Source organism: Marmota marmota, unplaced genomic scaffold, assembly GCF_001458135.2.
Source record: "Marmota marmota marmota unplaced genomic scaffold, marMar, whole genome shotgun sequence".
NCBI lineage: Eukaryota > Metazoa > Chordata > Mammalia > Rodentia > Sciuridae > Marmota > Marmota marmota.
The window spans coordinates 4,580,919-4,606,307 of NW_025999905.1; the positions used below are offsets into that span (position 1 = coordinate 4,580,919).

The following is a 25,389-nucleotide window of genomic DNA, read 5'->3' on the forward strand; positions in this document are numbered from 1 at the left end:
AAATAAATGATACTATACCACAAGGTTTTGTATCTTTCCAGCTCCTGAAGGTTTTAGGTTGGAAGTTCAAAGCCAAACAAAACTGACCCTAATGAGTAAGAGAATCTAGCAGCTTCCCTAAGCAACAACGAATGACAACGCCTACTCTGGATGCCCACCCTATCCAACACATTTGTAAAAGGGGAAAAACACCTTGAAATAAATATGAAGGACACCCTTGAAAGAAAGAGCTAGAGTGGGATAAAGGTGTGGTTGACCTCTGTGCTGAGGTGCACCATTTGGAAGATAGTGCTGTGGGCCAGGTGGCTCTCTGAAGCTGAGGTAATCCTCAAAGGACCGGACAGCTGGATGTGTCTGTCAAGGGCCATGCTCCAGGAAGGAGCACAGGGCAGTGCCTCTTCATGGCAACAGATAGCTTATCTGAGCTACCTGGGAAGGATGGCACATTCTCTAGCTCAGGCCCCTAATCAATGGTCCCACAAACAGGGGGTCACATGACAAGTCATTTGTACCTCTCATCTATACAAGAGATCTTGTTTCCTAGGCTACAGTCTTCCCCAAAGGTCCTGGTACATAATTAGGCATGATGTGGTGTAAATAAATGCTCCCTGGTTATTTTTGCTGGGAAGCTTCTTGGCCCTGAGCGACTACTTTAACTCTGGGGAAACAAATTTAGTCAGGCTGAATACAGCAGACACAGCCTGAAGCAAAGCATTCACATGAGATCATGCTCAGGTAAAATGTAGATTAAAAAAAAAATCAACCAAGGTTAAAGCCATCCCATTCTCCTAGGAATTAGATGACCTAACCTGCTTAATTCTAGTATCTACATCCCACCCGGGGTCACACTAAGAACTTTATCTATTCTCTATTTCACTGAAGATCAATGACAAGTAATTCCTCTTTCTTTTCCAGAAGCTGTACAAGTACCTTCATCCATGGCCAGTTTTGTGGACTGAGCCCAGTGAGCATAAAATATGGACTAAAATCAGATACAACCTTATCGCTTTCTAATCTAAAAGAACACACTTTATTTATCACTTTGGTATTATCAAGTGGGGAGAGATGCTTTTTCCCATTTTATCATACATGCTCCACTTTTCCTGGGAATAAAATGCCTTTATTTCCCATTTCACTTAGATTTCCAATCATGTCTCTCCTACCTCTGAGGTATTCAAACCATTTTTAGGCCAAAGCTATAATCCTGGAAGAGCTTAATCTTGGAAGTACACAGCAGGCAACAGATTAGTCACTCCAGTTCTTTTAATTGATGGTACCAAATAAGTAAAAATAAACAATGTTTCTTTGGAGTAGAAAATGGTGATTTCTAGCTGGGCGTGGTGGTGCACACCTATAATCCCAGAGGCTTGGGAGAATCTTGAGTTCAAAGCCAGCCTCAGCAACTGCAAGGTGCTAAGCAACTCAGAGACCCTATCTCTAAATAAAATACAAAAATAGGGCTGAGGATGTGGCTGCCAGAGTTCATTCATTGTTAAATTTGTTTTTGTATTCAGTGGTTGAGCGCCCCTGAGTTCAATCCCTGGTACAAAAAAAAGGGGGGGGGCGGTGAGTTCTATTTAATTTTGACTATTCCATATCATCTATAGGCAAAGTCTGTAAAGCACAATGCTTGTTATAAAGCAAATTCTATTGATTGTCCACTTTCTAATTATAACATTTGCATAATAATCTCATTCATTCATGCACTCATTCATTTACTTTCGGGTAGCCGGAACTTATTTAAGCACAAATTTTTGAGTGAGAAGTCAGCAATAAGCCCACAGAAAGTCTTTTGGGGAAAGAATATTCAAAGAGACTACATGAAGTGCTTGCTATTATGGGCTGCCATAGTTCATTCATTATTAAATTTGTTTTTGTATTCAAGTGGGAAGAAAGAGTAGAAATTAGTTAGTTGGGATGCAGTACAGGTGTGCCTGCTAACTCCCGATCACCACTTTAGTAGACCACTGATTCAGAGAACAGTGTAGGCGGGCCTCTGGTAAGTAAGCATGTAGCCAGGCAAGATGGAGAGAAGGTGATTGGCTTCTGCCTCACTTACCTGCTCAAGCATCAGTTCTCTTAATCGTGCAATTTTCTCCCCATCTTCAGGATGACTTAAAATATATTCTTTGACAAAGAATGCCTAGGAGGAGAAGGGACAGTCTACTTCAGGACAGTTACCAAAGAAGTAAAAGACACAGTTGTTGTTTTTAAAGACCTGGCATCTTAAGAGAAATGACATGATTATAAACCACTTGGGGACAGATGGAATGATTCTTAGTGTGGGTGGCTGGTCAGAAGGGAACATAAGGAAAAGATTGTTAAAGGAAGATCAGAGATTGTACAGTAAGTACCTTTGGTAAAATAAACAAAAAGCAAACCCATATCAATAAGATATAGGGCATTCTAGCCTAAAATAAATTGTTGCATGATTCAGCATGACCAAGATGGTGGCCTCATCCTTCAGGTGACTATGTACTTCTGTTTAAAACTAAAAGGGCAGAGGAAAAGTCCATTTAAAGGATTGTCTAAACAAGATCAGACTTTTCTATACCCAGGAACCTCTTTGCTCATACAAATTATTTTAGACAAACATTCATTAAGCAATCCTGAAATCTTTACTACTTTTATTCATATAAACACATCCTCAAAACATTACATGTTGGGGAAATAGAGTAAGTGGACATCACAAATGGCTATACATTTATGCTATTTCACAAAGGACTATATATGTGTCAATCGTAGCTGTTTGTCTGTATGGTGATATGAATACATATTTTGAAAAGATTCATGACACCCTAAGAAATCAAAACTGAAAACTTTCTCTCAAACAACAATCCCTAATTCTCACCTCTTGGTACCTTGAAACCCCACCGTTAACCGCAGCATCTATGACTCCATTCAGGCACATGGTCAGGGGGTTAATATTTTGCATCTGTCTTGTTTGACATTGACTAATCAGTGTCTTCAGCTGCTGGTTCTTATTTTCCAAAACTTCAATTGCATTTTCCAGAGGACTCATTTCAACCTGATAAGCAAATGAGCGTAAATATATATATAATATTGACTTTTGAAACATTCAAGAAGTAAGGAGGAGAAAGGAAAAGGAAAGAAAAAGGAAGAAAAAGAAGAGAAAGAGGAAGAAGGAGGAAAAAAAAAGTAGATTATCTATGTTCTGAATTACCAATACTTCTACCAGGAGCCATGCAGTAAAATAGAAAAGGACATGAAAGTCAAGTTAACTGTTCATCAGTAAGGTCTGAAAAGGGCAGGTAATTATATTCATTGATTAGAATGTGGTTTGGATAATCATTAATCTTTCATTCTAATTAGTACTGTAACAATGAATTCACTCCTTAAAATCCAAGCATCCCATGGTTCTCTTTTCTTCTGAAGGACTAAATATTGAGGGACCCCAAATATTATTATTACCTTTCTAGATGCTTATTTGATACAAAGCACCATGGGAGACAATAAAGATCATTTATAGATCCTCTGGTGTCAAAGGAACTTTCAGCTCAGCTGGTGTTTTAGTCAGCTGAAACATTGCTGTGACCAAAAGACCCAACAAGAACAACTCAGAGGAGCAAGTTTGTTTTAGCTCACGGTTTTAAAGGTTCAGTCCATGGTCAGCAGACTCCATAGCTCTGGGCCCAGAGCGAGGTAGAACATCAGGGTAGAAGGGTGTGGCAGAGGAAAGCAGCTCAGGAAATGAGAGCCAGGAGAAGAGTGAGCTCTTCTCAAGAGGGACAAAATATATACCCAAATGCGTACCCTGAATGACCTACTTCTTCCAGCCATACCCTGTCTGCCTATAGTTGCTGCCCAGTTAATCCCTATCAGTGGACTGATCCACAGATTAGGTTGAGGCTGTCATAACCTAGTCATTTCACCTCTGACCATTCTTTCATTGCCTCACACAGCTTTCGGGGGATACCTCATATCTAAACCACAATAGCTGAGAAGAGGGGACACAAGCCCAGATGGACTGGACTTCATATGCACAGCACAAGACGGCATACAGTTGGGAGTTAAGAAAAGGAGATGATCATACACACTCAGCATCCATTTGTTGAGAGAGCCAAGTCGAATCATAATGACTTGCTGGGTTGTACAGTGGACACAACTGTGAAGATGACAAAAGTGCTCTTCAAATGAACTACAGATTTAAAGGCATTAGTGTTTTCACAAAATCTTATAAGCTATCAGGATGTATGATTTAAAAAATAAAGATCTATAACTTCATATGAAACATTTAATGCCACGTTTCTGAATTTATAGTTTTTCAGATTTTCTCTTTTCTTTTTGGCAGTGCAGGGGATCAAACCCAGGGTCTTGCACATTAGGCAAGTGCTCTACCATTAAGTTTTAGCCCCAGCTCCTTGAACTTTCAGATTAGAAAGGTAATATAAGGCATACAATTCAATAATCCCCATCAGGATCTGGGCAGTTTCCTTTAATCAACTGAATAAATATGTCTGCAGGGAAGCTTATAAGCATTCACACAAAATGACAGTAAGTTAATAAATGGCCTTACATTGAAGAGCTTAGATATATAAGCAAATAACTTTTAAGTCAAACTAATGTAAACATCTTTGGTTCTCAGATTTGGGCATTGCAGACAAGGAATCTTAATTCATTTTGGCATATATTTATTGCAGACCTACTTCAACATATCTGTGTTCTTGATGGCCTTATATAATAGGAATTAACAAGCAAGTCAGTAACTTTAATAGATGGTGGAACATTCCAGGCAGCAGGAACAAGAGAACAACACAAAGGCTCTTAAGAGTGGGCTGTGCTCAGGGAACAAGTAGCCGAGTTTGATTTGTTCTGACAGAACATAAGATTACATATTCTAATAAAGTAGGCAGCTGATGTTTGAAAGGCTGTGTTTAGTAAACTCTTTTTATCATTACCAGCATGCTGTGTGTTTGTGTATGTGTGTGTTTCAAGAGCCAGGACCACTGGTAAGACCTCACTGGATTTAATGCTCTGGGTTTGATGGATCTAACAGGGCTTTCTGAATCATTATCGCAGCATGGATGACCAAGAGCCCTTCTGTGGGTTGGTCCATGCCATTCAGTAGGAAGCATAATAATAAGACTTTCTGATCACTAGGTTTGGCAGTCTCCTCTTTTCCATGGAGGGCACCAGGCCGTACCAGCTTTTGGGGATCCTTGATTCAGACTATACAAGAATACAACTGCAATGATGCAATCTGCTAAATTGAGTTCAGTTTGTTTAGGGAGCTGTATTAATTTTTTTGGCACTGCAAAATGAAAATCCTATTAAATCCTTAGCTTAATTGAACATAACAAGCTGAGTTTTAATGCTGAGAGATTTGGGGTGGGACTAGCCATTCTGGAAAGACAATTTGGGCAGGGGCTGCTGTTATTCATTGACAGAGTGGCCCTGTTATCTAAATAAAGTATGGGTTAAATTATACTTTCACAGTTGGCACACTTTCTTTCAGATAGAGGACCAGATCCAGCCATAACGGATACGCTAAGAGCAGGAGGGATGCTGGGAGGGTCAGGGCTGTGGCTACCTTCAGGTGCTGTTAGCCTGAAGAGCAGTAGAGATGGCAGTATGCCGGGTCTCATCCTCAATGTGGCTGCCTCCAGCTACTATCTCCTGGTTATCCACCGCTGGGGAGTGGAACCAAAGGTGTGTTTGACAATCAGCTTAGTGCTGTGTCTACCAGGTTCTATAATGGCATCTACTGATCTCTATCTGGTACTCCATGCAGGACAGCTCAGTTACTAATATCACACCATCCCCTCTATTGGAGACTGCAATAGTATAGACTTATGTGTGTCATACATGGTGCTGGGACTTTATATTAGTTTCATTTTGCCTATAAGGAAACCAAGGCTAGGAGAGATGAACACCACTGGCTTTGGAATCAGAACAATCTGAGTTTGAGACTGTCCTGTTTTCAACATTTTGTTATGTAACTTCTGGTAAAAGCTTTTAGTCTCTTGTTAAAAACTGTGAAAATTGGGAAAAGAAGACATCACTCTGATATAAGAATACATAGCTTGAATAGGAGGATCCAGTAAGACATAGTAGGCAGCCTTCTTGGCCCTGGTCTGCCACACACTACACACTGAAGCTCACTTAGCTATCTAGAGCAATTAGGAGAGCTGAATTTCACTTCTTCTCACTCAAGGGCCCAAGTAGTTTTTTTTATAGGCTGCAGTCACAGCTGTTTTCAAGGAATTTGTCTGGCTGGATGGACTAGGACAAGGTTAATGTTCACCATCACAGCCTTAGTAACAGCAGTCAGTATCATAAATATTCACTAACTTACTATGAGTGAATCCAGGGACTTGGAGTCAAAAACAGAAGCAATTAATATCCAGCATGATTCCAGGTGAGCTACTGTGATGAGAAAGTACTTGAGAATAAGCTCGGGTCCTTACCACTTCACGCTTCTCCACTTCAAACCAGCGGGAGATGCCAGGTAAACTCTGCACCAAGTATAATGATGTTCTCTCCACCCAGAGGCTCTACAAAACAGAAAACAAATGAAGTTCCCCCGTTGCCCTTCTTTCTAGGCACTGAGCTATGACTAACTCGATCAGGTTTTGCTTATTTGTCACCTTTTCTTTAGTCTTCGCTTGAGCACTCAGTAAGATGCTGCTGAAGCTTATGCTAATAAATCCACTGTATGGTGCCTGAAACTTTTTTCTATGTAGAATAAATGAGCTCGTGCTTCAGAAAGCAAGCTTTAAAATATAAAAATAGGCCATCATGTTATATTCTTTGCTGTTTCTCTAACGTGTGAATTCAAACTCTTTGTCCCTCAAGGTTTAGTCATTTTCACCCGAAAGAAGGAACTGAAGGAGCTAGTCAACGCAAGACTACAATAACTGGTATCCTAAAGAATAAAAGAGCTTTAGGGATCATGCAGCTTGATCTTTCCATTTTAAAAGTGAAGACACTTTAAGCCTTAAGAGACAATGGACCTGCTGAAAAGCAGCGCACTATTCACCTGCAGAGCTGCACTGACCCCACCCCTAGAACCTGTCGCGGCCTCTGCCTCCTCCTCCTCTGCTGCTATACACTGGGTCCACCCGAAACATTGTAATCTAGACTGACATTTGAGTTGGCCCAGGGCTCCCTCTGACCAAGACTAGCACCCTCAGGACACAGCTGCCTTTGGCACAAGCTGCTGTTGTGACAATTTTCTCTTTCATCAACCCATTTTCTACCTATGCCTCATTTTTCTTATTTAAACCAAGAGGATATGAAATGCCTGAAATTGTGCCATTTATTCAACAACAACAACAAAAAGGAAGGATCTGTTTATGCCCCTTGCGAATTATCGAAAGGAACACGGCAGCGTCACTGTGACAAGATTTCACAGCATTCTGGTGGTGACAGGGAGGTGAGCAGATAAATAAGATCTTGGAGGGAAGAGAAGGAACATTCAAGTTGCAGCGAGGGATGCAGGTGTTCGTGCCATGCTGAGGAGGGGGATGGCAGCCCTCAGAGGAGGTGACACGTGAGCTGAATTTTGAAGAGTGAGTAGGAGTTTGCCAGGAGGAGAGTGGGGGTAGCTGCGCAGGCAGGAGGAAGCAGCCCGCACAGACGCCGAGTGGCTTGTGAAAGGGCACCGTGACAGAGAAGGAGAGAAGCTGGGTGTTGCTGGAACTGAGGGAGAGGGTGGGTGAGTGGGTTGTGGTAGATACAGGCTTGGGAGTGCAGTTTGGAGCCAATTCTGAGGGCTGAAAGCACAAAAATGAGGAGCCAGATTTACTGTCCCCCGCCCCAGGGGTGTTGCTGTATCAATGATAAATATATAAAGCGAGGGCCATGAGGAAACGTGGTGCAGTGGAGATAGTGATGGAGATGGCGTTAGAAGATGTGGGTTCCAGTGCTGTGCCCAAAGGTAATTAGCATGGGACTTGGAGCAAGTCAGCTGTTTGGCTCCAGTGCATCTCTGACTTGTCATCACTGGAAGCAACTGCAAGAAGAACTACATCATAAACTAATTAGATCTTCAGTTGATTTTAGAGGCAAAAAGAGAAACAGAAGTATCTAGAAAGGACTAGAAAACGATCATGGATCTTCTCAGTAATATCACAGTGATGTTTTCCAGTGGTCTCCCTGCTTGCTACGTAACCCACCAAACCTTCCTGCACAAAGAACTGTCCTTTATTCAGCTCTAATGGAACTCTGTAAAATGATCACGGCATTCCTTTCTGATTTTTTGAAGGTGAATAATCCCTGGAGTGACTGTTGGGAGGACTGGGAACCAACATTTAGGTAGGGCTGACAGGTGAGTCAACATTAGGTAGACAGGTAAGTAGGTTTGGATGTACGTATGAACATATGTACTTAGTGGTACTGGGGATTGATCCCACTGCCTTGCATACACTAGGCAAGTGCTCTAAGTTACATCTCCAGCCATTTTTATTTTACTTTGAGGCAAGGTCTTGCTATCAGGCTGTCCTTGAACTTGTGATCCTCCTGCCTTAGCCTCTCAAGTTGCTGGGATTACAAGTATACACCTCTGTGTCTGGCTAACATTAGGTAATTCTGACTGAAAAGTATTAGGAGAATGCTTCCTAGCTCAAACAGAGAATATCTGTAATGAAAGATGCTAAGCCAATGAACTCCAATAATAAATTCACCTCGAATTTTTTGATTAAGTGCAAAAACTGACTAACTGGGGATTTATCTGGTCTCACTGTGTCTTTGTTTTCAAAGAAAGGGAAGATTTTAATTTATGTGCCAAACAATCTGGACCCTTCTCCCCATGGGGTTGCAGAACTCTTACCCTTTTTGGCTGGGAGCAAGCTGAACTAGGAAGGCATATTGGAGCTACTGAGCAGACAATGCAACACATGCCTTTACTTTGGGTTCTCTCAGAAATCCTAATTACACACCGTTCTAATGAGGAAAAACAGCAAAGATGGCACAGAATTCACCCACTGTACTAGCAGTTTACCCGCCTGTTCTCTGTCTCAGTGTCCCCTGTTCCTGAAATATTCTTTACTCATTTCAGTCTTGTATCTGAGGATATCCTGAGGTTCCCTCAATGGGTTCAGCATGAATAGGCAAGAGGACTGAGTTCAACCATGAGTTCTCAAAGACAGGTCTAAGGACCACTGGCATTAGAACTGTAAGAAGAAAGTTGATTTCAGGACCTCTTCCCACAGTCAAGACAGAATTCCTGGGCTTGAGGGCCAAAATTCTTCTTGTAGGAAACAATACCCATTAATCTGATACATGGAAGAGTTGAAGAACCACTATACTAAGGGATTTCTAGAGCCCCCTTTGGCTCTGTCACTATTCTGAGCATTTACCAGAAGAGTCTTGCCTCAGGGAACTCATAGTCTAGAAGAGAGTATGAGGAGAAAAATGCAATAAGAACTGCATGGTACCTTGAATTCATTCTCCTTATCTTTCGTGCCTTTGTGAAATGGTCTGTCATAGCGGAATTTCCAGATATGATTCACTTTATAGAAACTTTTGATGTTGTCCGGAACACCCTCTCTTTGCAGGACCTCCTGGCTCTCTGGAATAGGGGTCACAGCATATATCTGCAAATCTAGGATTAAAGAGTCAAGGAGAGAACCTGAACTTGGCAAACTTAAAAGAAGTCTGGCTCGAGCTGAGCTGTGTGGAGAGAAGAGAATTGTTAATAATCTGGTGTTTCCATTTCGGTTGAAGTCATTTATAAAATTGCCAAAAAGATGCTAGAAACACACTTGAAATCATATCTATCTCAAACTATAGGCCTTGAACTAGTTCTAGGTAGGTGATTCTGACAAAGGGTCAGGTTTAAATTCCCATGGCCTATGAATTGGTCTTACCAAGCTTATTACTGATGTGTGTGTGTGTGTGTAGGGGGGATAGTTTGGATATTAGTTACTCAGATCACTCCTAATCCTTGTACGTGAGACACTATTTTGTGTGTGTGAATATGTGTGGGGATCAAATCTACTTGTACATGCTAGGCAAATGCTCTAAAACTGAGCTACAGCCCCAGCCTTCGTTTTTAAAAAATTATACTTTCAGGGCTGGGGATATAGCTCAGTGGCAGAGTGCTTGCCTAGCATGTGTGAGGCATTGGGTTCAATCCTTAGCACCACATAAAAATAAATAAATAGATAGATAAATAAAATAATTATATTAAAAAAGAACTGTAAACCTTAAAAAGAAAATTGAATTTTGAGACAGGGTCTTACCAAGCTTCCCAGGCTGGCTCACTTGAGAGCCTCCTGCTTCAGCCTCCCAAGTAGATGGGATTATAGGTGTATGCCCCCAGGCCTGGTGAAGCACTTTTATCTTAGTTTGTGCATGGCCCTTTAGAACTTATTGTTTGTTTATAGTATTAAGTAACCGTTATGTTGCCATGACCAAAGGCAGAAACCAGAACACTGACAATGACTTACATTTACATGTGTGATGTTGTGACCATAATTATATTTTTCCATTCTCCTAAACCAGGTATGTAGGTGTTTAGGTGTAATTGACATTTTAAAAAACTCCATTAAAGGGCTCCCATATTTACTTGTATGTTTACCATCTCTTCTAATTCCAATAAAGCAAAAATTTTTTTTCATGTACTTTCTTGCTTCTCTTGCATTTTGGCTTCTGCTTTGAGATGGTATCCATAATTGTCACTTGGAGTTTTACATGTTCTTTAAGACCATCAGTTTCAGGTAAAGGCAGGGGAATTCAGGAAGAAGTATGGTGATGAACTGCCTTTGCCTATAACATCTGTGTGATTTCAGCTGACTTGCTTGTGTTTAGGTGGTGGATGTGTGAACTGCATGGTAACTACTAACGGCGTCCCAGATGTCATAGCTAAGTCTCCAGAAGATGCTGAAGAGATCTCTTTTTCTCCCCTCCTTCATTCCAGAATAAAAGTATCAGAGGAAAACGGAGTGAATGATTTGCATCTGCACCCCTGAACATACTGCTATCATCCTGAGCTGAAGTAGCTTCCACCAGATAAGTCAGAGGAAAATTATTCTAAGGGCAATCACTAAAAAGAGCTTTAAAAGCAAGGTTGAGATACAGAGGAGTTTTAATTAAAAGGGAAAAAGTTCTTAAATAGAATCTGTAAGGGATTTCTTTTCATCTGACACTATGATAATAAATAGAACAATTCCTGTTCAGAAGTATCTGGGCTAAAATTAAGAAGATGAGGAAGAGTAAGAACATGGCTACTGAGAAGGGCCCAGGGGCTAAACGCCCAGTGTGCAAATGCTCTGCCACTAGCAGCCAGTGTGACCTGACTGGAGTGGAGCCTTCCAGGTGTGGATACACTGAGCTTCTGCCTGGAAGATGGTCTCATCAGGCTGGTTGGCGTGCTGCATGGCGATGGCATGGGGGAACTCGTTCAGCATTCTCTGTTGGAAGGCTTCCAGCCTCTCGTAGTCATGCCCTCGACACACAAACTCCTTATTCTGGGGGTGGGGGGTGAAACCAAAAACAAAATTAGGACTATATAGGTGATAGCATTTATTACAGAGATAATATTAAAAATGCAGGGCAAAGATCATGCATTTCACTCTCTATTGCTCTTATGGGGACCCAATAGAACACCTCACTCTTCCCAGTTCACTTGTAGGAAGTGCAAAGATGTGTCTGATTCTCAGAGTACCAAAGAACAAAATGAAGCAATCGTATTCCATCTAAAGGCTAATGTACACATTTGTTAAAGATGATTCCTATAAACTGGATGTCAAACTTATGCACATAAATTCACAATTTGGAGGAAAAAAAAAAGCAAATAAAACAACTAAAAATGCATTCTTTTTTAAAAATTTTTATTGTTGGTTGTTCAAAACATTACATAGTTCTTGATATATCATATTTCACATTTTGATTCAAGTGGGTTATGAACTCCCATTTTTACCCCGTATACAGATTGGAGAATCACATCAGTTACACATCCACTGATTTACATATTGCTAGTGTAAAAATGCATTCTTTTTAAAAGGCTTCTGAGGTCAGCCTTAACACTTCCACCGAACACAGCCTTCCGGAGGAAGGAAGATTGAGCCCATCTGTATTCCAGCTTTCAAAAGGGCTGGCAAAGACACTTCCCTGTCATAACCAGCTCAGCTCAGATGCCTGTAGCCAGGAATTGTCTTAACTGCCTGAAACTAGGATTTTGGAGTTTCAGGATCCTGCTAAATGTTAAACATATTTTTGACGGATTTAAAAAAAATATATGTCTTCTGTGGGTCAGAACTCTGTCTCATTTGGGTGGGGATATTGAAGGTTATTCTTGAGGTCAGCCAGAGAGGTGGGAAGATGGGCAGGTCTTTGAAAAGTATCTTAATGGGCTGGTTAGATACGAGGGAACCCTTTCTGACAGTTTCATGATCATGAAATTAAAATGTTGAGTATAGTTATTGACCAGGCACACCACACTTATTTACTCTGTACAAGCTTGAGAGGTAGTCACCCACCCCTTCTCCATTCTATAATCTGGGAATAGATTCAAAGGCTTTAAGCACTTTGTCCATGTGCATAGTACTTAAACTCAGGTCTGAGTCCAAGGGCTGAGCTCTGCAAACTCCAAACATGGCCTGATATGCTCAGGAAAACCTCCCAGGAGCTACCAGTGAGACCCCAGGTCCTAAAGAAGAAGAGAGCAGTTTGAGCCTGGGAGCTAAGGTCCCAGGTTTTTAGTGCTTTTCAGCTCTCTGAAGTTCCTATTATTATATAAAATGCCCAAAGGAAGACTTCCAGGTCACGGTGAGAGAGTCAGAAACTTGCTGTAGACAGCTGTGGCACAGGTTCTGAGAGCCTACCTCAGTTTCCTACAAATCTCTATAAATTAATGGTGATCCTTTGAAAAAACACAAGTTAAGGCAAACTATCTAGAAATTAGGACCCTAAATGATCCTAAATTTAAAACTTTCTAGATACAAATTATACCTTTTGATGCAAATGAAAGTTGTACCTTCTGATGCTGTATTTTAACAATTTTACTAAAAGATGATACATTTTCTTGATAAAGTAGGAGATAACACAACCCCTTCCTAAAGGAGTGCCAAAATAAACATCTGAATACTTCCAAACTTAAATAGTTTAAAAACAATGCTTATATATAATAACACTTTGTAAAATCAGAGCAGTTACTGTAAGTGCATAAGCTTTCAGTAGTGTTAGGAAGCTATTTTGAAAGAAACATTTTGGCTCTGATATTTGGGTTTTCATGAAATAAAAAGAAATTAAGCATTTTACTTCAACAATATTCTGTAAAATTCAACATTTTAAAACATGCAATTCAGTGGATTTTTTTTAGTTTTTCATAGAATTGCACAACCATCAGAATAATTTAATATCAGAATATTTTCCATCATCCCCAAAAGAAACCCCATGCCCAATCTCACACATGTCCTTTCAGTCATTTACTTTCCTCCAGCCTTGGATACCCCAAACTATTTTCTGTTTCTAGGGATTTATCTATTACGGAATTACACAATGTGGCCTTTTTTGACTGGCTTCTTTCATTTCACAGAATATTTTCAAACTTCTCCCTCATCATGGTATGGAACTATACTTCATTCCTTTTTTTTTTTTTCTTTTTTTTTGGTGGTGCTGGGGATTGAACCCAGGGCTTTGTGCATGCGAGGTACTACCAATTGAGCTATGTCTCCAGCCCCCACAATTCATTGCTCTTTGTTGCTGGTTTACTTTACCATTTATCAATTAAGAGACATTTGAGCTGGTTCTACTTTTTTGCTATTATGAATAATACTGCCATAAACACCCAGGTACAGATCTTTGAGTGAAAGCATGTTTTCAGTTTTCTTTAGTAAATACCTACAAGCAGATCTGCTGGGTCATGTAGGTCAAGAACTAACTTTGCATGAGAAGAAAACCCCTAGATCATAAAATTATATAAAGGTATTTATTGAATTTTAAAAAATTATCTTGAAATTGATTAAATAATGAAAGAAAATATTTAAAGCTGATGTTTATTTTTAAATAGAAAAAAAAGATTAGAATCTGAGCTCTCTCTCTCTCTCTCTCATACACAGATACACACACACACACACACACACAAAGTGAGACCCTGCAGTGCCCTTTAGAAACCAATAGAGGGTAACCCTTCTCTTTCATTTTGAAGGAAATCCCAATTATGTCCAGAAAAGCTGTTTTCAGAAGACTGATGATATAGAGATTGATTTATTGTAACTGACTCTTACACAAGATTTACTGCATTAGCCAGTGAAGTTTTCCAATTTCCTAAACTCTTTTTATAATTATGGCTTCTCAACTACTTTTAAAAGGTCTACACTTTTACAATAATTGCACTTAATATATAGATATATGGGTACCTCACTGTGTACTTGCTAGCAAAACTCAAGAGTTTGATCAGTGCTTCATTATGACTTCAGGGGGCCTTAGGCACTTTGCCTTCACAGGCTCCTTGCTTCATAAAAAATATTCAAAATTATATTATGACTGGTTTAGTAAAGAGATGGACATAGCAATACTAACATTATCTAATGCATAATATACAATATATAGTATATTACAACATTTTCTTCAACTTAAATGTCCATTTTTCCTCTTCTGATATTTAAAAGAAATTAAAAGTTGTATGGATAGCAGGGTGTAGTGGCACATGCCTCTACTCTGAGCTACTCAGGCTAAGTAAGACAGGAGGATCACAAATTCAAGGCCAGCATAGGCAATTTAGTGACACCCTGTCTCAAAATCAAGGGCTGGAGATGTATTTCAGTGACAAAGTGACTCTGGGTTCAACCCCCAGGACCACACACATATACTCTCCACAAGGTTCTGGAGGTATGTTTCCAGAACCTACCTTTCACAGTTGATGTAAAACTGCCCTCTTCCACAGCTTGTAGCACCCAATCCCGTGTGGTGTTCCATTTCCCCACCTCCACCTGTTTTCCTCTAATGCCAACTGTATGAAAATTACAAATTGGGAGTCTGTGAATATCAACCTGTGAATATCACAGGAGGGAAACTAAATTACCAAAGACTTCTTGTAAGATAAACTTAGAGACAGATTGTTGATTCTTGGAAAATTATTCAAAACAAGGCATTCTAGCTTAAATATGGTGTTTGCAAACTACAAATTTTTTTTTAAAAAACTCATGATGTCATTATCTGTCATAAAAAGTCATTAATATTTTAGTTTTCCTGATTGAAGTTATCTGTATGAATAGGATGAAAGCTAATTAAACAGTTTATTACTTACTCTCAAGAAAAATGGAAATTTTTTCCCATAAAATCCGACTCTGAAGAATTCTGGTTCCAGACGCTGCTGGTCCATAATTTTGTCATATAGAGAGGCTTCCATCATCTAGGAAGATATCAGAGAGGTTGTAAGTATTCTATCCAAACTTTCAGCCCTACCAATTAATAGAAGAGGATATTTCTTCTGTGTAAAGGAAAACTTCATTTTAATTCAGTTGAAGAAAAGAAGCTTGACTCCTTTTTTTATGCTTTAAGGCAAGGATCAGCAAACAATCTAGAAGCATCCAGAAAGCAAATATTTTAGGCTTTGCAGGTCATGTAGTCTCTGTCACAACTAATCAACTCTGCTAGGCCCACAGGCTATAGTTTAGTGACCCTTGTTTAAAGGATCAGGTATATTATTACATGTTATCAACAGAGCAAATTATCTCTATGCATGTAGTCTATTGAGGGAATATTTTCTTCAAAATTAAATTGCATAAAAAATTAGAAGCAAAACCCTTCTGGAGCATTCTCATGCCAGATATACTCACCTGTGGATTTGTCTCCACCTTGTATCTGGTAATGCATTTGGAAGGTGCAAACTTGCACAGGTTGGAACAGGGGTAAACCAACCAAACAAACCAAAGGAGACCCATAGTGCAAAGTGCCGTCTGGACTGAAAGCTCTTAAGTACACGTCTTTGAAAATGTGCAAACTATGAAGCATATAAAGCTTATAGTTTCCCTTTTAAGGTATGATTATCATCTCCAGGGTTTCTGGAGAAAGACTAATACTGCACTTGAAGACTTCCCCCCACCCTCAGTAACAACACCCCAAAGAGCAGTTGGTATGAAGTGTAATGCTTTGGGTTTATGAAAATCTTAATGTCTATGGCACCCAAGGGCTCTCACGGGTAAACATTGTAACCTCGCTTCTGTTACAGGGACAGGATGCCAAGAGAACAGCAACGTTTTTATATAAAACTGCAGTGCCTGCCAGAGTCAGCACGATGAACTGATATTAAAATAAGATTTTTTTTTTCATGCTAGGAGAAATATCAATGAACTGCTGACATGAAATACTATGCCAAGAGTATGGACCTAGTTCCTGCCAGGTGAATAAGTAACTTATGGTATAAGGAATTTTGAAAGCTATTAAAGGTATATATTATCACCTCTTAAATGGTTACCTAAGATTAAAAGGTGATATCATAGTCTTTTTTTTTAAATATAAGAGCTGATGATCCTATTTTAGAAATCCCAAAAAACTTTAGCACTCATTAAATATTATAAAGTGACACAAAATGTTCATAATGCCCAAGAATAAGGACTTGGAGGACAAGAAGTACTTGTATGAACCTAAAACCAAAGGTGATACAAAACAACTGGCTCAGGAACAAAGACATTAAAGTCTTTCAGTTTGGGGGTACTAAAACCTGATTTAAGTGCAGTGAAATTGTATTTTCTGAAACTAAAGAGAGGTGACAATGTGGCCCTAAATTTATTTTAAAATGGGCTAGTCATTTCTACTATTTTTCTTTGCAGATTATGAAACTAAAAATGGCATACAGTTAGAGATATGTGTACAATTGGAAAGCTCTTCAAACAGTGTGGAGATTTTCCATAATAAACTTAAAATATTAATCTTAGATTAAATTGTGTATTTCTGATGCATTTTAGAAATAGATGAAGGAGTCACTTTTGGTATATTAACAAAAGCATTACACAGATCAATTTGTTATTTCTCTGCATTACACAGATGAGTACGCTTCAGAGAAAACACTTATAAAAGGTTCCTGCAAGGTATATCAAGATGATCACAAAGCTGATTTCATAGAACTACAGTGGAAAGTTAATCAAAAAGGGTGCATCTTGATTAGGATGCACCCAGGTAGCTTACCCTCATCTTGCTCAGATTTCTGTAATCATAGTAACTCTCATACTGTTCTGCGATCTTCCGGCACAAGATGATGCCATTCTCCCAGCACTGTGGATAAATGAATGATGTAACTGTAACCCAAACGAGTTATATAACTTTGCATCCAAAGGTCAGGATATGACTGTGTTCATATCATGAAGTCGTACTTCTTAATCTTTATAACATACCTTGAATAGTATCTCTGCAATTTTTAAATATGAAAACACCATGTAATTAACATGCAGATTACTTAAAAGCTTCAGAAAGTTGGAAATGATACCACACCACTACAGGTGGTGGTGCAGGAACAATATTTTCTGGTGTTGTTCAGAATCATCATCTTGAAATGACTGCAGTTCCACAATGGCCAAGTAGATGGATACACACAGGCCCTCAGGGCTGGGGAGGGAAGGATTACTAACCCTAAGGTTCAGTTATCCTGGCTGGTACCTCCATTCCTTGCTGGGCTAACTTGCATTTGCAAATTGTACGGGTCCAACCCAGCTGGGTATTCTCAATAGAAATGCAGAAAGTCATTGTTTTAACATAGGCATCAACATACTTTCTGCAAAGAGCCAGGCAGTCAATATTTTTGGCTTTGAGGACCATATAGTCTTTGCCACAACCATTTATCTGTTATAGCATGAAAACCTCCATAGACATGAATGAATATGGCTGTGTTCTAATAAGAATTAGACACAAAAGTAAATTTCACCTATTTTTCACATGCTATGAAATATTCATCTTTCAATTTCTTTCAAGCACTTAAAAATGTGAAAGCTATTTGTAACTTGTAGGCTGTATAGAAACTGGAGGTAAGCCATTTGACCTGAGGGTCACAGTTTGCAAACTCTGATCTGGCACAAACTCCTGGAAATGGTCCAATATAGGAAGTCAAGAAATTTTAAAACAGCTTATCATATAGGTAAAAAATTTATAACAGGAGGGTACAAAGCTATTTCTTCTGCTACTAACATAATGCTATGACAGCATAGTCAGATAAATAATAGAGGAGGATATGAAAGAAGCAATTTCCTTGCATCTCATTTTTAGGCATACCCAAATTTGTTCTGTACAAGAATAACAGTCACTAGTTGTGTTTTAATTTTTTCAGTTTAATTTTTGCAATTTGGAAGAGATATTTAAATCCAAGATATACCACTGAAACATCCAATGGTTCTGATCAAATAAACAGTGGTGGTCAGATTCACAATTGTTTAAAAAAGAGAACTGTGAGCCTTTAAAGAAGGAGAGGAAGTGATGTGGGGCGAAGTACTTAATTGTAGTAAATGTTTTCAAAACTCCAGGCATCTCTAAATATATGAGGGATGCCAAAACTTCTTTAGCAAATCTAGTTTTCTATATTTTAAACAAAAAAGTGGAATGGGGCAGAAATATATGCCAATATGGACAGCCTGTGAAGGTTGATAATGGTTTTTCAGAAAATAACATAGCTAAGTGTTACCGTCTGAATGTTTGTTTTTCCTCCTAATTCACATGTTGAAATCTTACCTTCCAAGGTGATGATATTAGGAGGAGGGTCTTTTGGGAGGTGAATATGTCACCAAGGTGGAACTCTCATGAATGGCATCAGTGCCCTTAAAAAGGGGCTCCAGAGAGCTGGCTTGAATTTCTTCTGTTCATTAGCCATTCAGTCTATGAACTATGACTGGGTATCAAAACCTCAAGATCAGTTTATCAAAGTGTAATGCAAAGTTTATACACATGGGAAACTTCTGGAGATTCTCCAGCCCCATGCTACTTAATCAGAAAGTCTAGGGCAGAGCCTGGGGATCTGCATTTTAACAAGTTTAAATGCACATTGAAGTGTGAGGATTCCTGATCAAGGAGGTAAGCATCCGTACACTAGAAATAAAAGGAAAAGGGACGCCGATAGTCACCTCAGGCGAGACCATGGGTCAGGCAGGGCTACTTACTTTGCCTCTGTCAAAGTTCTGAATGATGGTGAGGTGCAGGTGCTCCTTGCGCTGCCATTCTGTTTGCATGGGGTAGGTCAGGAACTCTCTGAGGGGCCGATCTGACCACTCCAGCAGCTCATCATACAACAGGAGAGTGTAGGCAGCCTCTGCAAGTCAAGTGGGGAGGCAGGAACTTAACTGTGACCCCAGATCACCCCCCTCCAAATGGGGTCAGGAAAAACTGTTCTTTAAATTTTGTGAGACAGTAGAAAAATGTCCAGAATATATGCAACAGCAGTTTAATGAATGGTGAGTTCCCTTGGATAACGGAATTATCAGGACTTGTTCAGTGGCTAGTATTCTACATTTCTCTTTTTGTCCCCCTCCCCACAACCATATGCTATGGTCATAATACACATGCTCAAAGATTTCTTGTCATAGTTGGTTCCAAGACGTAGCAGGGTGGAGGACATGCTTTTGTTTGCTAGGACAGTTCATGGGGATCATTGAGACCTTTGAAAGGGCGTGCTTAAGAAACAACAAAAACAAACAAAAAGAAAGGCATCTAGAATTTTCTGGTTAACAAAGAGTTGAAAAATAGAAACTGCTTTTAGGGGAGGAGACATTCAGGGTGTAGCCAGAATTTAGAAGGACAAAGAAGCCAGTGAGAAGCTTAGTGAAGAAAAAAGACAAAACAAAACAAAACAAAACAAACAAACCTAACAACAGAGAAGGAAGAATTGGAGAAAGTGGAAGAGTTGAATAAGGGGTGTGTGTGTGTGTGTAAGAGAGAGTGCGTGAGCAAGCATAATGTCTTGGTCTGTGTGATAAGACCCCAATAGTTGGCCCCACAAATTTCAGTAAAAGGCTATTGAAATCATTACATGCTTGGTATGGTTGAATTTCCAGTAGGGAAAACAATAACAACAATAATAACAAAAGGGGTGTTTTTTCTATACACACATAAACAGAAATGCTGAACTATTGACTCAGCATGGTTAACAGATAGGTCATGTGTTTTATAGAATACTTGCCATACTGCAGATCTCTTCTTTTCCTGAACCACAAATAGGGTCAAAAAGATCAAGAATAGGAACCAGAATTCACTGTCATTAATGAAATATTATAATAGTTTTTCCTTTAATATTATAATAGGCAACTTATGTTCTAAATGGAATAAAATGGACAAACCCTATGTTACTAATCCATTTAAACACTACTCCATCTGTCTCTCAAAAGTGTTAATACTAGCTTCTAACACAATATCAACACATGACAAACCGTTTCCTAATTTATTTGTCTTAAGGCAACTATACATAAAGTTCTGAAGTAACATTTTAAGTTCTGGAGTCCTCCTTAAAAATTTTTAAAGAGGCCATCTCCATGTAAAAAAAACAGTGTAATTTGAAAGGCCTGCAGCCCTATCATTTACTCTTGGCTCTTCAGTACAGAAATCCCAGGAGATACAAGCTCTGGCCTTTTTTTTCTTTCCCCTCTTCAATTACCCTTGGTGAGCTCAAACAATCTCCTGGCTTCATTTTATTATTATTATTATTTTTTTTTTTTGCAAAAATGTTTAGAACTCTTTAGCATTCTCCTATCTTTTCCCTTCAGTTTGTGTACTTTTAACAATATGATCTTCCTTCATTGCAAATAGTCATGTTGCTTCCCTGATTAAAAGCAGTCCATGACTCTCAATAGCTAAAATAATAAATAAATTTAGGCTTCTTAAGGGAGAAGACTGCTCAAGATCTGGCTGCTGCCAATCTCTCTGCTCCATCATTGCTCCAGAGTTTCTTCAAGCCTTTCCCCCTTAGCTGGCAGAACAACTCCTAATTTATTTTAACATTGGACCTTAGGACTTATTTTTGCTTCTTTCAAATTTCTTTGGTGATACCCACTGCACCATAGATAGTACTCAGAATAGCCTTCCCACAGCTGTTCACAGAGAGTGACTTAAAGGACCATGAAGGTCGAATTCATAAGACAAAATAGACTGTTGGATGCCAGGGGCAGGAAGAGTGGGGAAATAGTGTTTAATGGGTACAAAGTTTCAGTTTAGGAAGATGAAAAAGTTCTGGAGAGAGATGGTGGTGATGCTTGCATGACATTGCTGCTGAACCACACATTTAAAAATGGTTAAGATGGCATATTTTATGTTGTGCATGTTTCACCACAATTAAAAAACAAAGAAAGAGCAATAAATATCCTCAGCCCCTATAACTGCTTTCCCAATCATGCTTGTCTTTGGAAGGTCCAGGAATACTTGGAGTGTCAGGTATGGGCGAGTTGCCCCTGCAAAAGTCTGGAAAAACAAGGAGGCATGTGCAAGTTGCCAGGAGAAGCTGACAAATGACTGAACAGGGGCATGGGAAAGGTGTGAAGACAAATGACAAGTCCTTCAGAACCTGATTTGGTGAAATGATGATACATAGCTAAGAGAAATGGTGTGTGGAGAGTAAGCTGTAGAAAATTTTTTATTAAACAAAAGCACATGTACTTTGAGGTGCAAACAACATGATCAACCCATGAGGCTGATTTTGAACAAGCTGATAAACTGTGAATATTTTCATGCATTGTTATATGTTTATTCTGCATATTTATTTATTTAGTTAGTTGTGGGTGGACATAATACCTTTATTTTATTTATTTATATGTGGTTCTGAGGATTAAACCCAGGGCCTCACACATGCTAGGCAAACACTCTACCACTGAGTCATAACCCCAGTCCTATTCTGCATCTTTAGAAGACAACATGTGTTGAAGAGGAATGAATTTCCAGCAGATGATCTTTTAAAAAGTGTTCACGATTTTAAACAAAATCTATCACTACACAATTAAATGTGGGTTATTCCATTATTCTGAGAAGTGTACAGTGAGGACAAAAATAAGCAACACAGAAGAGTACAGATGCATAAGGAACAGGAGGCAGCATCGTGAAAGTTTGGAAAAGGGCTAAACCAGAAATGCCTTTGATTTACTTAAACAGAAAGAAAAGCTTTCCCATCAATTTCACTTTCTCCAAGGACACACAAAAATGAGCACATAAGAAAGAACAACAAAATGATACATGGGAAAAGTACTTATTACTTATGACTTTGGGGAACATACAACTGCAAGTTCAGTAAATAAGGAAAAAAGACCTATTCTGAAATATCGGATAAATTTGGACTTTATTTCAGAGAACCAAAATATATCCATTTCATATCTAGAATAGCTTGTCCTCAGTTCCCTCTCTCATTTCTTATTTTATGGACTTGAAAATAAAATTGGTTTCTATGTTGTTTCCTTAGTGATTCAAGACCTATCAATACTGAAGGACAATCTTCCTACCAGGTGTTAAAATTTAATTAATGGTTCATTAGTGATACACTTATTTAAATCTTACATTGCTACTATTTTAAAAAGTTAGAAGACTAAGGAGAAGAACACATCGTCTCTGTCCTCAGAGAACTCACCCTTTATCTGGGTATTACCTGTCTGTATACCCACACACATACATATATATTTTAAATGTAATATATAATTGATAAGAAAAACAATGTGATAAGGGTGCCCATGGAAATCTGAAAAAAATACAATGTGGGAAAAAAAATAGAAATGGAAACATCAGCTTGTCCTATGGGTGAAAGCTGGCGGACTGGATTCATTGAGCGAAAGAGAAAGAAGAGAACTCCAGTGAGGATGGGAGGGGTGTGGGGGGGTGGAGACTTCAAGGAGGTGATACAGGAGCTGGGGCCATAGGATGAAAGGAAGGTATGTACAAGGGGAAAGATGAGGCTGAACAGACAAAGGGTAGTTCCATTATGGTAGACCTTGAACGAAGGACTTGAATTTTACTTTGTAGAATAATAAACTGACAGCAGACTCACATCTAGAGAAGGGGTTAGGAATTTTAAAGGGCCAGACAGAAAATAATTAGGCTTGTGGGGCAGGTGGTCTTCATCTCAACTTGAGTCTGCCACTGTAGCACAAAAGCAGCCATAGACAATACAACAATAAGTGGGCGTGGCTGAGTTCTAATAAAACTTTCTTTAAAGAAACAGGTGTTTGGTTTCCAAGTTGTAGTGTGCTGTTCCTGGCTCTCAAGCATAACACTGGTAACTGTTGAGGGGGTAGGGGCAAGAATGATGAGGTCTAATAGAGGCAGTGAAAGTGGAAACAATGAAGAAAGTGGGAGCAATGAGAAATTTTGAGGAAATAGAATCAGTAGAACCTTATGAAAGACTACTTTGAGGGAGGTTAAGAAAATCAGAGTCAAGGATAACATCAAGGTTCACAGATTGAGTAAAGAGTGATGCTATCAATTGAAGCAGGGGAACCACAGCTAGAGGCAGGTTAAAATTCTGGGGACCATTACAGAAAAAATTCCTTTATTCATTTAAGGCTGGGTGGGGGCATGATTCAAGAGTCCTTTGGAAGAAAAGTGCAGCAAAAAGCCAAGATTCATAGTTCCTGACTCCAACAAAAAGGTCTAGTTAAGACACAGTGAGCATATTCCACTGTCTCTTTTTCAGGGATTACAATTAAATGTTCCTGACAGAATATATAATACAACCATTGGAGGATTCTGAAATCCAAACTAAGAGCAGGTAGACTGAGGAGGAAAATCAAAACTCCAAGAATGACCACCATGAGTTGAGTTCAGTTTTTATCTTTTGACTCCCATGTCTGACTTAAATTTCCTTCTTTCCTGGCACAGCAAATGGGAAGAAAGAGAGAGCTCCCTTCTAGTCAGAGAACTAGGAAGGGGACATCCTGTGAGCCTGCAGACTCTTCTGGTCTCCCTCTAAGGAAGGCCTAGGAACAAAGCTGCAAACCGTGGTGGCAGCAGCATCAGTGGGAGCGATGGCAGTGGCAGCAGTATCTTCCACAGGCTTTTTAAAAATTTTAAATGTTTTTCTATTGGTTCTTTTTAGTTATACATCACAACAGAATGTAATATGGCATAATGATAAAAGCGTGGAATACAATTTGTTCTGATTAGGTCCCCAGTACTTCCCTTTTCCCTCCCTCCCTCCTAACCTCTTGTTTTCAACTCTACTTTATTGATCTTTCCGCTATTTACTTTTTTGTTTATTTTTAATTAGTTCCTTGTGGATATACATAATGGTGAGATTTGTGGTGTATATTCATATGTGTACATAGGAAATGGGATCATGGCTTTTTTTTTTTTTTTTTAAATCTCACTGTTTAGGCCCCAGCAGATGAACTGTAGGGAGGACATCAAAGTATGAAGAGGATCTAACCCTGGCTCTTATAACCACAATCCTAGGATAGGGAGTTCCTGCGAGTTGGGAAGAATGGGGAGGATACAGAGATGGAGAACTTGAGAAAGAGATATTCTAGTTTCTGTAGGAAGTCTTGGGCTCAAGTCCAAGGTGCACATTTGTAGAATGGGTCATGAGAGACATAACTAAGACTCTGAGACATGAACAACGGTGTGGATCATTGCTTAGGTTCCAGACCTCCTTGTTGGGAGGTACCCATGAAGGAAAAACCAGAATGATAATGCAAGAATTTTGAAAACAAAACTTAACACTAGAATCACAAGTTTCAAAAGGGGGTTCAGGACTTGAGGTTTGAACCTAACTGGATTGATTGTTAAAATAAAAAAAAATGTCAAAATTATCCAGAAGATTTTAAGAGAACCCAGAGTTTCAAAACATAATATTCAAAAGGTCTAGGATATAATCCAAAATTACTTGACATTCAAAAAACCAGGAAACTAAACAACTCTCAAAGGGAAAAGGCAATTAACAGATGCCAACCCCAAGATGACTCACATACTGGAACCATAGGCAAAGCCTATGAAGCAGCTATTATAACCACGCTCCATGTAGTAAATAGGAACACTTCTGAATAACTGAAAGGAAATTGAAAGCTATGAAACACAAATAATCAAATGGAAATGTTAGAATGGAATAATACAATAACAGAAACAAAAAGTTCACTGGAAAGGCTCAACTGTTGAATGGAGATGCAGGAGAGAATCAGGGGACTTGAAACTGAATCAACAGAAATCATCCAATCTGAAACTAAAGTTGGGGAAAGAAATGGACAGAGACCTAAGAACTTATCAGAAAAAAGGCCTAATATTCATGCCATTGGAATCCCAAAAGAGAAATGAAGGATTGGTGTAGCAATGCATTTGGGAAAATAATGCTGGAAAACTTCCCAAATTTGGTGATGGAAATAAGGAATGGATCCAAAAAGCTCAGCAAACTCAAATAAGTTCATACATAACATAATTAAGCCACTGAAAACTGCAGAGAAATGTTTAGAAGCAACCACAAAACAGGTATGCATTAGAATAGGTGAATAATTTGAATGACTACATATTTATCATCAGAAACCA

At 39.1% G+C, this 25,389-nt stretch overlaps 1 protein-coding gene across 4 annotated transcripts in view; it reads right to left on the minus strand.

The window, feature by feature from the left end:
* The window catches only part of Dock4 (dedicator of cytokinesis 4), a 443,711-nt gene that overhangs the window by 17,012 nt on the left and 401,310 nt on the right, over positions 1 to 25,389 (minus strand). For all 4 annotated transcript variants that reach the window (XM_048799621.1, XM_015498141.2, XM_048799623.1 and 1 more), the window contains 8 exons: positions 19,050 to 19,198; positions 17,095 to 17,181; positions 15,215 to 15,319; positions 11,291 to 11,432; positions 9,399 to 9,565; positions 6,429 to 6,515; positions 2,852 to 3,028; positions 2,060 to 2,143 (listed from right to left, as the gene is read on the minus strand). In XM_048799621.1, the coding sequence (XP_048655578.1) occupies positions 2,060 to 2,143; positions 2,852 to 3,028; positions 6,429 to 6,515; positions 9,399 to 9,565; positions 11,291 to 11,432; positions 15,215 to 15,319; positions 17,095 to 17,181; positions 19,050 to 19,198 (998 nt within the window). The remainder of the gene's footprint in view (positions 1 to 2,059; positions 2,144 to 2,851; positions 3,029 to 6,428; positions 6,516 to 9,398; positions 9,566 to 11,290; positions 11,433 to 15,214; positions 15,320 to 17,094; positions 17,182 to 19,049; positions 19,199 to 25,389) is intronic.